This window comes from Temnothorax longispinosus, chromosome 7 (genome assembly GCF_030848805.1).
Source record: "Temnothorax longispinosus isolate EJ_2023e chromosome 7, Tlon_JGU_v1, whole genome shotgun sequence".
NCBI lineage: Eukaryota > Metazoa > Arthropoda > Insecta > Hymenoptera > Formicidae > Temnothorax > Temnothorax longispinosus.
In genome coordinates, this window is record NC_092364.1 from 20,341,853 (window position 1) to 20,356,908 (window position 15,056).

At 48.8% G+C, this 15,056-nt stretch overlaps 2 protein-coding genes across 5 annotated transcripts in view; one reads left to right on the forward strand and one right to left on the reverse strand.

Moving 5' to 3' along the window:
* Positions 1–15,056, forward strand: part of LOC139816639 (uncharacterized) — a 174,068-nt gene that overhangs the window by 46,042 nt on the left and 112,970 nt on the right. The window lies entirely within an intron of this gene.
* Positions 10,696–15,056, reverse strand: part of Sp1 (transcription factor Sp8) — a 78,425-nt gene continuing 74,064 nt past the window's right edge. For both annotated transcript variants that reach the window (XM_071784268.1, XM_071784267.1), the window contains 2 exons: positions 12,472–13,510; positions 10,696–12,403 (listed from right to left, as the gene is read on the reverse strand). In XM_071784268.1, coding sequence (XP_071640369.1) covers positions 11,544–12,403; positions 12,472–13,477 — 1,866 coding nt within the window. In that variant the 5' untranslated portion in view covers positions 13,478–13,510 and the 3' untranslated portion in view covers positions 10,696–11,543. The remainder of the gene's footprint in view (positions 12,404–12,471; positions 13,511–15,056) is intronic.

Below are 15,056 nucleotides of genomic sequence, written 5' to 3' on the forward strand. Positions count from 1 at the left end.
GTATAACCGGGCGGACGAATCGTTCACGACATCCGAAGCATTGTAACGCAACGTGTCATTCCGGTAATGCCGCGCCGGGGCTACGAGCGTAACAATGCCGCGCACATAGACGTTTAATTATCATAGAGTAATGCATCTAATGACATATATTAGTCCGCGAGTCGCCATATGGGGACCCTTTTGTCCCGCCACTATATACGGTATATAATAATAGTCGTTCACGGAAAGAGTTGTGCACGCGCATGCGTACCGGTGGTATACCGACGACCCTCCTCTTCCCTTCGCGGTTCCTCACATCCTCCTCCTCCTCCTCCTCCTCCTCTTCTTTTTCCGCTAGCACCTCTTCTCCCCGCCATCGTCCTCCTTCGCGCTTGTCTCATTCTATCACTCGCGGTGTCCTCCGCGCTCGTCCGCAGCTCCGCGTCTCCTCCTTCGCGCGCGCGCGCGCGGGGCTCCCCTCCTGGACGTTCCCGGCTTCCTGCGCTACCGTGAATCATTCCGCGTGCGACTGCGTGCGACTGATTACCGTAATCAGGCTACTCCTGGTTCCGGTATATCGACCGCTAATTATAATCATTGATTTTTGCTCGTACGTCACTTCCTTGTTTTCATATGCCGCTTCGTAAGCGCGTCCCCGCGGATGTACGGCCAAACGGATCCCCGTCGCCCCGCGTCGCGCCACCGATCACGGGAAAGCCTGTCATTTTCGGTAGCTTACACCCGTGACCTGTCAGTTTGCTGCGCCGGAAGTGAGATACGTTGCGAAACCACGCGCATCCTCGATAACCCGATCGTGTCCGATCGCGCGAACTGTTGTACATGCAGCTCGTCGAAAAGCGCACGCTGCTTGAGAACGACGTACAATAAAGCGACTATTAATGTTACGGGCATTTACTTGCTATAAATGTTTTGAAAATACCTTTAATCGGGAGACATCTTGTACGCGCGCCATAAGATATACGCACGCAGTGCGTGCTCGAGCGCGCGCGATTTTTCTGCACCCGTGTTGCGAAACGAGGAGAAAATTGAAACGCGGCTTTCCACGAAGTCAGAAAGTGCGAGCGCCCATCGCCGGGCAAATTGCTGCCATTAACCGAGCGCGAATGCCCGACGTTCAATTCCCTGATACCTCTTTGGCGTAATCGGCTCGGGCCCTTTACGCGGAATTTCATCGTGTAACCCGTACATATGTGCGAGCGCGATGATATATAGCGTCGGGCTCGATATGGTGCGAGCTTAACGGCCAATTGCCCTCGTCCGTGCCGCGAAATGGAAATCGACCGCTAATCCAGTTAGAGAAACGAGTGGTATCGTTACGAGTGGCGTCCACGAGGGATGTATATACCCGCCACGGGATCGCCGAAGTAATAAGCGCGGCGGGGCCGCGTAAGTAAAACCGCAATTATCTAGAACTCGACCGTGCGAGTTGTACGTTCCGCTTTTCAACCTGCGCGAAATTAAGCGGATACAGCTTATTAACCGTTTCATTGCCGGGTTGTTAAGAGAAAAATTTGAATTTTTCACGGAGGAAAAAAGACGGGAAAAGGTTGACAAAATATTTTCCAAGAGCTTCCGATAGACTTCTTATTAGTATGATTTTACACGTGGACCGAATTATGGAAAACAATCGCATTGTGCCGTGCGGCGACCGGTAGCGAGAATCAACCGATCTCGAGCTGCTTTTCAGTCTTCGTAAAATCGATCCGACGCGACGTGTCCACTGAGTCGCGAAATGCGCGCTCGGACGTGCACATTTCGCGGCGAAACAAAAACAGAGCGGCAGGTGGCGGCGCACAAAGAGGAGCGCTTTTAATTGCTGAACAATGAGAGCGAGCCGTGCCACACCTTGAGCCTGTGCACCACCGCGTCGCTTTACGCAGACGGATCGGCGTTAACGTCAAGACCGGTAAGCGCACCGTCGGCAATTAGTGCCGCGCCCATTGGCAGAAAACGCTAACAGTCGGCGTTAATGAGACGACGCAACTTGGAATTAAGCGGCGCATCCTAACCGCCGACCGTTTGGCTTTACATTTTCAGGTTCCAGATTTTACATCTCCCTCGCGTTTCTTTCGTACTTAATTGCCCGTGCCCGTGAACGCGCAATCGCGTGCTCGATTGCCCCGCCGTCGAACGTTATTCTTGAAGATCAAGCGTTCACGTAACGGGGTCTTTATCCCTTTTGGCGGCGGAAGACACGAGTACCAGCTCCTCCGCTCGTATACTTGTCCGCGTGATTACGGAAGAAAATGGGCCACGCCGGGCCTACCTCTTTCGACGTCAACTTCGTGTGCGCACCGTGTCGCGTCGTGTCTCGCAGCCCCGAGCCCCGAGGCTCCGAAGCGATCTGAATTCGCGCAAAAGTATGAATAAGGCATTGCCGTGACAGAGCCGGAACAACGGCATTGCACGTTATGCCGCGGCCACATGCGAAACATCTGGCATTTTTCACGTGAAAGAGAAAGACTGCGGAGGCCGAAAGACGAATTTCTGAAACGGTGCACGCCCCCCTGTCACGCTCCTCCGGAGTGGCCGCGCGCGGAGGCCCCCGGGGGAATTTATATTGTCGCGGCGCTTTATTGTACGGACACGCGCAATTATATCGTGATTGTTCCGCGATTCTAGCCCTTAATTAACGATCAATGAGGTCACTCGCGCGTGGACTGCCGAGGAAGGAATTTTATTCCGGCCCGATTGAAGAGAGGCGTAAAAGCTCTCGTGCGAATTCGCACGCGGTTTTTTTTGTTCCGTATAGTGTTATTACCACCTACCTTCGAACGAAGTATTCGATACGAGCGGCGGGCGGCCGGCGCGTGCACAGAAACTGGTGTCCTGTTTGTGGAAGCGGAGGTATATAGTTTATTGTACGACGAAAAAGAGTTCACCTTGGAACGTTCCTTTTCATCGTGAAATTATGTCTGGATTCTACAAAGATAAAAAGTAAATCGTTATTAGACTGCATTTTTTATATTACGAAGAAAAAAATGTATGTTGAAAAATAAGATATACGTTGATTTAAAAGGAAAGAGGAATTATATTTTCCGAATAATATACGCGTTAAAAGAAGGAACTTCGCGTGTCGCGAATGATTAAAGGGAACGCGTCGCTCTCTCGTCTGAGGTTCCTTATCCGCGTGCTTATTCCGTGCCGTAGTCCATCGAACCGTTGTTATGCACGTCCCGTCTATCAGGATATATCGATCGCCGCTCTCCCGGTGGGCGTTTGTTCGACGAAGGAGGTCTCCGAGATTGACGCGCGTCGGTCGACCTGGCGACGTATAACGCTTCAGATTTATTCAATGACGACGATCGTTAAGGGTTCCGAGAGGTGGGTGGGGCAGGGTCAAGGGGTCCGTGGCCCCTTCCGATATCCGACGCCAGACACGTGCTCCATTCCGGCACGGCTCGACGCCAAGAATCCATGGCGCGTCCCCGCGGCATGATTAGCGTCGCGCGACCGTCGTCTGCTCGTCGTTAGCTCGAATCGCGGTGTAATCCGTCACGCTCTATAAATTGCGCCGATGACACGCGGTGTCGATGATTAAATCCATCGGACGTTCACACTCTTTCGATAATAATAATCGGCGCCGTACCGCATTTAGATGAAAGGCGGTCGATACATTAAATGGACGGTTGTACGAGTCGCCCGAGATCGAACGAGCGAGGAAGCCTCCGTCTCAGCTTCCGTCAGCTTGGAAAGACTAAGTTTAGCTCGCGGCGGCCAAATTGCGTCTCCGGTGAGTAGCGACGTGTTAAAGTCGTACGTCATATTTCCGTAACCGTAACTGTCGCTTAACCGACATTCGTTTTATCGTCCGCTGTCGCCTCCGGAAATTGTCAAACGAGACGTGCGAGAAGGGTCGCACTTTTTTGGTTCTTTATCACGGGAAAGCATATGTCCGGAGAAATGTAGTAAGTACCGTATCCTTCTCCGTTTGTATCTTTATTTTGTGTTTATATAAATGATTAATAGTTATACGAGCGAGAAACTTTTAGAAATATTCGACGACATAAAATAATCTTTACTAATCACGTTAATATTATCACTCATTATTTTATCATATTAATATTGTTAATTTACCAATGAAAAGGAGTCAATTTCAAATGTAAAAATTGATTTCAATGACGATTCACCCTTTGCTCGGATTCGCGATCTCGAAGTGTAACTTTGACAAAGCAGAAAATATGAGAAAAGAGAGGAGAAGGCCACACAGCGGAGGCCGAGAAATATTTATCGCAGACGATCGCGACAAGAAGAACTTTATTCGCCTCATCCATTCTCTTTCGGCTCTTCTCTTCGAGACACTACGTCTCCTTTTCCCCGTCATTCTACCCCTTCTTCTCCTCCGTTCCTCTCGTGCTATCCTGTTCTTCCGTGTGTGTGCTCGCGTGCATATATAGAACCGTCATGAATCGTGCGATGACTGGCGAAAATCAATTCAATTCCGCCGTATATCTAATTCAATAATCTGAACGTGACGAGTGGGCGAGGAACAGGCCGGAGAATGTAAATGCGATAAATGAGTTCGAGGTGGTATTATAAGAAGGAACGAAGGAACAAAGAGTACCGCGACTTCCGGCTGCTCCGCATGACCGACTCGGCTGTCATAAATCGTTTCATGGACGGAACCAACTGTGGCTCGGCTCGACTTCGTCCGCCTTACGAATCTGACAAATGATCGTTTCACGAGAAGCCAATTAACACCTCGTACAACAGTCGTACAACAGTCAGTGGCATGTGTTGGTGAAATAACTTTGATCTGAAGATCGTGACGTATATCAACCGCGAGCATAAATTTAGATTCTCAGCAGGGATCTAGCAATTTTTCCATTTCTCATTTTTCTCCATGCTTGAATATTGTAAGTCGATGTATAAATCGATGTGTAAAAGGAGACTAACAGACTCGTTTTATCGTTCAGTAAAAGATCGATAACAACAACTCAATGAATTAGAAAGGGAACTTAGTCAACGCTACTTGAAGGTATCGTTTATACTTTATACCATGGCTAGCTAGTTCATACATTTTTTACGCGTTCAGTTTCGCAACAATGAGGTAACGAGGCAAAGGGTTGTAAACGTAAAACGTAAAAGGCGAGGGTGAAAATTCCGAGAACGAAACGTTTAATCACACCGACAATTAGCATAATTCATAATGGATTTCGCGACAAAACTGCTTACGTTTTATTTTGTTCAATATAAAATTACTTAATTATTTATAGAATAACATGTGTGAAATGTTTATATAACATATATAAAATTATTACAATTATAATGAAGATACAATCCCTCTGTCGCTCCCTCCCTCTTTTCTCCTCTTCTCTCTCACTCTCTCACTTTCTAAAAGATTACAAGGATTAATATAAAATTTCTTCGTAATCGACATCGTTAGCCTGCTCCTAAAAAAGCTATCCGTTCGCGAACACGCCGTCGAAGATAACCGCGCGTTCCCTCTAGATGTTGCCATCTATTTGGCACATCCGTTGTCATGGTGGATTTCTTGCTGTCGAGGGGCGACCACTCGCTCGTGGCAAGATAAAAATACGGTCGGAAGGGTATTAGTCACTGTGCGATGGCCCGTGGGGTTCCGAGAGAGAAAGAGATCGAGAGAAAGAGATTGAGAGAGAGAGAGAGAGAGAGAGAGAGAGAGAGAGAGAGAGAGAGAGAAAAGCAGAGAAAGAAAGAGGCGGAGGGACCAGTCTGTTCGTCTTTCACGCGTACTCCGTCACCCTGCAAACTGCACTAATACTCCGTGGTGCACGCGTGTGGGTACGCGCGTTAACTAGATCGCCAGGAAGCGAAGCCGTTAAATCACGCGGGACTCGGACAAACCCGGAATGCAACGTGGTTGCGCGTATACATTACGTATACGTACGTACGGTGCGAGATGTGTGCGCCGGAGATTGGCGCTGTGTGGATTCCGCCGCCTCATCGGGCGCGGACGTATCAATTAACTCGGGAACTCGACGGCCATCTCAACTAATTTCCATCCATTCTCGACATACCTACTCGATGTGCCATGAAATTATCGGTCGATAGCTACGAACCGCTATAGCTACCGTGCCTACCGCTCTTTCGTGAACCCTCGTGTACGAGGTCGACGGTGCGCTTTTGAATTATCATCGGGGAGATGATTCGAGGGCTTCTTTTTCTCTCGTTAAAATGTAAGCACGTAAGAATATTGATAAATTGAATTGCGTTTTCCTCGGTATAAGTGACGCGTATCCTATCGAGACGAAGTCATTTATAATTGCAAATCTCGACTGCTTAGTGGCAGTTACTTTTCATCCTATCGCTTTTTTTTTTTTTTTTTTAAATCGTAACTGCAACGTGTTAATGAAAAGCAAATGTCGACAAATGCGATATAAGCGCGTCTCGCTCGTTCGGGATGTTTAATTACACGCAGTTGCCGGCTCTTAAATCCACCTCGTGTGATTAAAAGCAGCCGCATCATAATCGTGATGCAGAGACGCGCCACGTATATTGACTGGATCGCGCCGATCGCGAACGAATAACGAATTTCGATATCGAAATTGACAGCGCTCGATAATTATCCACGGCCGTTCGCTTCAATTAGGGTAAGCTTGCGTAACGAGGTGATTGCGGGAGCGACGTGATTCGTTAGCCGGCCCAGAGGAATACCGCGGCGTCCCCGAGGCCCCTCGACGAGTGTCGCGTGAACCAACCGGATACTTTAATGACCTCTAACGACGAGCAATTAACTCGAATCGGACGGTAATGTTATCAGCCTTGCGTTACAGGATTGCCTCTCTCGGCCGGCTTCTATTCGGTGCGGCGCGACGCGATGCGATGGTCGGCCCGACGCTCGTTATGACAGCGTCAGAATGTTCGGTGTTGTTTGCCCATTAGACTCGACTGTTCGACAATGTCGAACACGAGAGCGCATCGATCGCTCGTGTCGGATGACGTTATTTGTCTGATTTCCCGAGATAATACTACTTCATTCGCAAGAGACGCAAGGCTGTTTTACTTCGTAAGAAAGTACATAAAAATACAAAAATTTCTGGAAATATTGTAGCATTAATAATTTATAAGAACTTTAATATTTTATACACTCACGCACGCGCGCGCGCGCGCGAATTCTTTAAACAGTTGTGTGATAATAAATCACAGTCTCCGTCTCATACAGCATGCGTCGTTAATATAATCGGCGGTCTTTAAATTAAAAGGAGACTCTCTATTCAAGCTCGAACTGATTTTTCAGACGCCAGCTTTCTCAGTTTCCCGATCCCGTCTTTCTGATCCCGGATTTTTCGAGTGCGCGGCACTTTGGTAACAGGACTCGCGTGCTTCTCTTATACCAGCACGTGTACGTCGCGCGCGTCTGCGTGCGCCTGAAAACGGCGGCCTTTGAAGTTGCGTATACTACCTCACGCATGTGTGTCGCTCAGCTTTTCCAGCAAACTACATGTAACTGTGTTAACCATATGTCCATAAACCGTGGGTCTAACCATAGCCTCGTTAGTCCTCTTTGCGCAGTCTTCCCTCGGCTTTACAACCGGTTCGGATTAGCGTATTAATCTGTTCGCCCATTCGACAGGTTGGTTACGCTCGCCATCTCGTTCACGCTTAAGAAATTTCACGAGTAATATTGTAACGAATCTAGATGAAGCATATTGTTTGACATGATAATCAAAATAATCAAAATTATTTCGAGATGCGTGCTATCATAAAGCTTTTCAGCAAGCACTTCCTCTATTTTGCATGAAAGACAAAAGTATAATGAGTTCTTATCGTGAATCATGTACCAGCGATACGTCAACTTTTTTTTTTACCGCACGAAAGGCGCCTCTCGCTTTTCCCTAGACACTCCAGTCTGCGGTGAGGTCGAGAAAGAGGCGGTTTCGCTTTTGAAATCTTAACCGTGGTATCCCCAACCGAAGTCGAATCGTTAGGATCATGAGATTTGTTAACAGACCTCGAAGGGGCGAGAAACGACGAGTCTTTTGAGCTTCTTTGTCGTATTTTTTTACTAAGCTTTGCCGACATCACGGTGTGAAATTTCAAAGTGCCATTCAGTTTTCCGTCATCTCTCTACTTAGTACTTTGCTCTCTCTCCATCATTCACTAATTTGTTTTCGGAGAAACCGATTGACTTTTGAGACACTTATTACTGAATTCAAATACAATAAAATAAAATAAACATGGTTTTACTTACCTGTCGTTTTTCCATATCCATAATTGTTATTTTTACATTAATTAAATTATTATTTTCAATATTAGCAAAATGATACGTGCAACGTATTCAATTTACTTCTCCCGATTGTGCGGTACATCTCTCTGCCATTCGTAATCCATTTATAGATCGTGATGAGCGCGATCCGGTGTTTGCGAGCAAAGTGTCGTTCCGCCGGCTTCATAAAACGCTCCTGCCGCTCCATTCGTTTCAATTGTATCGCGATGGGGCGCACCGCCGTGAAATTAATCGCACAGCGGTGTCTTTGTCTGGTGACGGTGCGCGACCTTTATTATCGCAACACGTTCGAAAGAACAGACGGATCTAATGACCCCGAGCCTTGAGAACGGTCTCGCGGACGTGACACTCGCACGCGCCTAATTATTCACTCGCAAGCAACTGGACAGACGTGGTAACACCCGAAGGAAAATCCTTCCCTTTAATTTATTGGTGCGCGAACGCGGCATACATAAATACGAGCGCGAGTTACGAAAAAAAATTACGATAAAACTATACGTTAACATGTGTCTCGAGTTAATTAAATATCATTCTATTCGTATCTCGAATCGTAATTTGTACGAACATCCTTTGATGAAAGGTTATTAGTAATCGCAAAGATGTGTGGTTACTTTTTTTGGAAGAATTACAGAAAGTACACGAGTAAAATGATATATGCCAAGTCCTATTAAATATTAAAAAAAAGTATTTTATTGAAGATTACTTACTCTCTTCTTAAATATTAAAATTTTATCGAAACATATTAATATTATATAAATAGTTACGTTAGTTTAGAAATACAGTAGATGTAATACGATACTTCAAAGGAAACAAAAGATTATGATAATGATACAGAATAAAAATAAATTTTCTTCGAATTTTTTAAAAATTTATTTTACAGAACACAATGCATATTTTATTTAATGAATTATAACTGTAGTGATTCTGAGTATAGCACAGAACACAGCATGTTGCAGCAGATGTACGTACGATTGTTGTCAGCTTCCGTGAAACAAATAATGGAATGGAGGATAAAGTAGTTACGTAAGTGCGGAAGAGTTGAAGCGGCGTTATAGAATACCCACCAATCGCTATATCTCGAGCGAGGAAGAATGCTTCCTGCATTAGGAGCGTACGGCCATGGTCGTAAAGGCGCGATGATCTGTGGGTAGAGGGTGAGCAGTGGCTGGTACCGAGGGGGTTGCAAATTGAATAACAAACGTTCACCCTCCTCGGTTAAATCACCGAAAAAAGCCATCCCCCGGGCTTGCACGCTTGCCGCTAGACGTTAACCGCACCCCCCGCGAATTGCTGCGGCGCAACCCCGGCGCGACCCTCTCCGACTGCTTTGCATAACGATCTTATTTCGTAATCTCTGCCATATTGATCCAGTTTACGGCGCCGCGCTTGAAAATTGTTTATTGCGGTGTCTTCGTCAGGGCATGTCGAATCTGCAGCTCCGCGGCACCGCACCTTCGGTGAAAAATGAATTCCGTCTTTAAATTAGAAGTTCGTTAAGTTTTTTGTACCAACTTTGCGCGGCGCCTTTGTAAACACTTTATTCTAGCCGCATCCGAGAATGAAAGATCATTTTTCTATAATTGCTTCATTAATTTGCAAACGTATCTATATGTTTTAAAAACATGCAATTGTCTCTTGACACGAATTGTTGCTTCTGCTGTCATTGTTTGAAGAATATTGCGCATGTTGTAATCAATTATGACCGGCCAGAATGCTCGGTAGAATCAACTTTATAGAAGCTTAATGATCGCGTGACGCGGCTACTCTACTGTTTAGGCCCGAGAGAGGCGAGCCGAGTCATTCTCGCTAATAAGATCGAGAAGCTGAAGCACGTATCGGGCGCATTTCCCTTGCACTCGCGATGAGGCGATGCCCGACGCCGCGGTGATCGGCGAAATCTGCGAACGGGGAGCGAAGGTCGAAATAAAATCCTGGAGCGGGAAAATAAAGTGGCACGACAAAATGGGGGGAGGCCCGATGTTATGACGGGACATTTCACGGTTGGCAGGATCTGGGATTTAACGGCCCGTGCGATAATATCGTCCCAGAAGCTCGTGTCCCGCTCGTGCTCCACCGTGTTCTCCGCTCAGTGTCGTTCTTTGTCGGCCTGTTGATACATTGAGGGTAATATTCGCTAGCGTCAAGACTACATGACTCTTCATCGCGAATATTTAGATCTATATGTGTCAAAATTAAAAATCATTATTGGCGGATACGCGACGTTGTACTCGCAAAGCAATTATGAATGAACTTACTTTTCAGTTCGTGCGTAGGAATCACGTTTAGCAGGCGAGGAAGATAAATTAATCCAGGTTGACACGCGCATAGGTTGCACCTTAATAAACAGCGGCAGCAAGAGCGGGGGTCGAGCCAGGAGTTAATAGAAATTAGTGCGGACTGTTTTTTCACAGATTGCAATAGGAAGTCGGCAATTGGGCGGTAGGGACGAGCTTCGTGAATGGAGTGAAAGTCGAATAGAGTCGTCGTTATTCACAAAAGCATTATTTATTTCCTTTTTCTCACTTTAAAATGAATTTATAATTTTTATAATAATACAGTAATAAAGAAGAGTTAATAGTAATAATTAATAATTAATAATTAATAATAATTAATAATAATTCATTGATAATAGTGCGATACTACATCCAAAGGGTGGGCTGATATGAGTTATCGTTCAAGTCCAAGTTCCAAACGTAATCAACAAATTGCCTGGAAAAAATTTTTAATTCACTAAGAAAAATCACTTTCTCGTCAGACAGTGTTCAAGGCCCTGTGTGGTATGAAATCGTTTGGAACCTGTCCGTGTCCATACTCCACGGTCGTTTCTCTTTAATTCGTTTCGTCTCTCGCCTTCCGAAAATGAACGGAAGAGAAGAGTCGGGGCAGGGCGCGAAGTGTTTTGTCGGTGTATGGTACAACGCGACAGTGCTTTATGTATATATATATATATTTATATATATATTTATATATTTATATATATATATATTTATATTTATATATTTATACGGGTTACTTTTCTTTTTACACATCATTACACCGCTTAATTAATATAATATCATCTCTCTTTCTCTCCCTCTCTTTCGCGCCCTATATATATAAATATATATATTATGTACAAATAAAAAAATCCTGAAATATCCGCGTGCGTGCGTTACGAGGACCATCTCCGTATAGTCAGAATACCAGGACGGGGAGTCAGATTCGTGTATGTACCTCCGTGTATGTACTCGTGTCTACGTGTTATGTATCATTCGTGCCTGCGTGTATGATCGCGGCGGACGGACGTGCGGTGGATTGTGACCGGTTGTTGGACGCGAAGTGCGCTCGTAACCGCTTAGAGACTATGTACAGGCGCGGGGGACGAGGGTGAGGGAGTCTGCGCGGTCCCCGGCGTGCCAGGATTCTGTTGCACAGAGTAGGAGTTATTTTGCCGCGAGTGCTGCTGTTGGTGCGATGGGTGATGATGATGGTGATGGTGGTGGTGATGATTCTGGTGTTGCTGATGGTGGTGATGGGGAGTCGACGGATTGATGGTCGAGTGATTCTGCATGAGGTTCAGGTTGAGGGGGTAGGATAGGGGGGAGCCCAGGGCCGTTGCGGCAGCGGTACTGCAGGCACCGGCTCCGGGCCCCACCGGGCTCAGTGCATGCTCATCCCCGCGTGCGGGTGGTGGGCCGCCGGGACGGAGGTTGCGTGATGATGAGGATGGTGCATTAGAGGCGGGAGATGCGGGTGGTGGGGATGGTGTGGGGTCAGAGGCGGCGGGGTCATCTGTATTGGAGTCATGGGGGTTGTCGGCTGATGGCCGAGAGTGGTGGTGGTGGTCTGGGGGGAGGTGGTGTTGCTGGTGTCCTGGCCCGCCACCACCGCTGCCGCCGCCGCCGCCGCCGCTGCCGCCGCTACCGCCAGCTGCTGCTGCTGTTGCTGCTGCTGCTGGGCCTGAGCCGGCTGCTGCGGCGGCTGCGGCTGCGGCACCGAGCTGGAAGTGGGACTCTGCTGACTCCCGTTGTCCTCGCTGTCGGAGCAGGACTCGGCCGACGAGCTCCCCGCTCCCCCCTTGCCCTTGCTGCCGCTGCTGCTGCTGCTGCTGCTGTGGGTCTTGACGTGCTTCGCGAGATGGTCGCTGCGCATGAACCGCTTGTTGCAGACCGGACAGGCGAATCTCTTTTCGCCGGTGTGGGTTCGAAGGTGCCGCTGCAACTCATCCGAACGTGTGAACCGCTTGCCACAGAAAAGCCAGTTGCAAACAAACGGTCGCTCACCAGTGTGCCACCGTAAGTGGGCCTTCAGATGCGACGTTTTCCCGTAGACCTTGCCGCACCCCGGTATGTGGCAGCTATGGATGTTCTTCTTCCTGAGGTGCACGCCGGCGGGACCGAGTCTCTCGGCTTCTTGACAATTCGGACAATCGCAGGTGGCGCGCCCGGTGTAGCGTCTCTGCGAGCGCGGCGAGGGCGCTTGGCTAACGCCGGCGCCCCCGACGCCGACACCGCCGCCGCTGCCCTGAGGGCTTCCGGCACCGGCGCCGGCGCCGGCCGTGGCGGCCGCGTGGTGATGGAGTCCAAATCCGGGCGGCCCGCCCGGTAGCATCGACTTGTACGTATCTTGCAGGAGATTGTGGCCGGCCGTCGTCGCTGTGGTCAGCAAGTGATTGCCGGCCAGCGCTAGGCTCGTCGAGTAGTCGGCCGAATAATTGGCCATTTGCGCCGCGTGGACACCGACGCCGACGGTGCTGCTCACGTCCAGCCATCCGCCGGCAGTCGCGGCGCCGTGCACGTCCCACCAACCGTCGCTCGCTTTAATTCCACCGTGCGTTGCGCCTGGCATCGCGTTGAACGGCCACGATTCGTACGGATGCCTGCCGTACACCGAGCCCAGGGTCGCGCCCTCGACCTTGCCCAGAAGACTACTTTGATGGTGATGCGGGTCACCGGCCGGCTGGGCGCTCGCCGTTCCGGGGAAATACAATTCGCTACCATATTGCGGCGCGGTCGAGGCGCAAGACGTCACCGGCACCCTGGCGTAACCACCGGTCGTGCTGCCGGCGCTGCTCGTCGCCGTCGGTCTCTGGCTCACTCCCGTCGTTGTGCACCCACCGCTCCCGCCGCCTCCTCCACCTCCGCCGCCGCCTCCCCCGCCGGTGTGCTGTGGCGAGCTGCCGCTGCTCTGCGGACTCTTCTTCCAGGGGTGGAAACCCTTGCCCACGGCTGCGTCCGCCAGCGGCGGCGGGCTCTTGCTGCTTAGCTTGTTGCATTGCGCCGCCAGCATGGCCAGAGGTGTGCCTCGTAGTCCCGGATGATCCTGTAACATAATTGAAAAATCTATGTTTACTCTTTGATCATAATTTTACTGTGTAAGAAAAAGGCTTATTGATATCTCATTATTTTTTTATTTTAAAACATGCATTGTCCGTGTGACGCGATAAGTATAATTCGAGCTAATATTGCTTTTGCATTAGATTTATATCAAGGATTATAAACGTGACAAATTCTTTGTTAAAAGCGACGAATGTTTACGGGCATTCGTGATCTCGCTTTACAACGATGTGCTAACACGCTCGCTCGCGCGCGCACATTACCAGTTCTTTTCGGGATTTTTTAACGTCGGAAACGCTCGTTATGGCGCAATCTCGTCGGTGCGATTACGCAAATCGGTAATAACAACTCTGGAGCGAATTACGTATCGCGCGTATCGATTCACGGGACTATCAGGATACTTTTTCGTGCTAGCGCGGGTCGTAATATCGAAATCTGGCGGTTGGTGGACGCCCATAATCGCCCCGCCGCGTCTAAATCGATCTAAAAAGAAGTCCCGGTCCGGGCCCAGGCCCAAGAAGAGGGAGAAAGAGGAAAGTCTTCCCCTAAGGGCATATAATGACACTAAATTGCCGCTCCTATCCTAGAAGAGATCCAAGATTAGTCGCTGAAAGTAATGAGACCCGGATAGACCGACCGCTCTACCTTAGGCCGCTTTCATGCAAATTGTTCTCGAATCAAGCACAAGGTCGACGTACGATTTCCATGATACCATGATTAAGCGACCCGAAATAACGTGGGAAAATGCTGGGATCTTGGAAACAAGTATGAAGAAGATCAAGATCAACTCGCTTGAGATATCGCGTAAATATGCGACCGGCAACGAGATAAGAATTATAATTTGTGATAGAAGCATGATGAGAACTCTCGATGCAAATTGAGCAAATTCAATTCGGCACAATTTGCGTGTAGATTCCACGGCAGATTTCAATGAGCCTTCCAATTCCGAGAAACTTGCGAGAACTCGTGCTTCTTTCGCGCACACGCGGCCCGAGGAATTAGAGGGAACGCAATTTGTGTGCGAGTTAAAAATTAGAGCGAACGGCAGAAGCCGACTCTGAAACTTTAGATAACGAACTTCATCAAAAGCAGCTCCATGCAAATCGCTCGCGGGGGTAGCGCGGGGATGAAAGGACAAGGAGAGCGTCGGCGGCTACTGAAGGGCCGGAGGCTGAAGAGGAGAGGTCCCGAAGCGGATTTAGACGCGGAGAGGTAAAAGCGAGAGGGTCCGCGGAAGCGGCAGGAAATTAAGGTCTGGAGGGCCGCGCGGCCATTAGCAGCCGGCGCCATGGAGGCGACACGCCCCCACGTGGATTCAACCTTGCGCCAGCAACACCGGCGAAAGACAACGAACGCGCGCACCCTTCAGGATGGAAGCGACGTGAGAGAGACAGAGAAAGAGAGGGCGCGAGAGGGGAAAGAGAAAGGAAAAACGGAGAAGTCGCGGCCGCACCACACGCTCGATCTATCCTTCGAAGAGATTCGGAGTCCTGCTCGGTTGCCCCGATCATTCATCAACGCGTACAACAAAT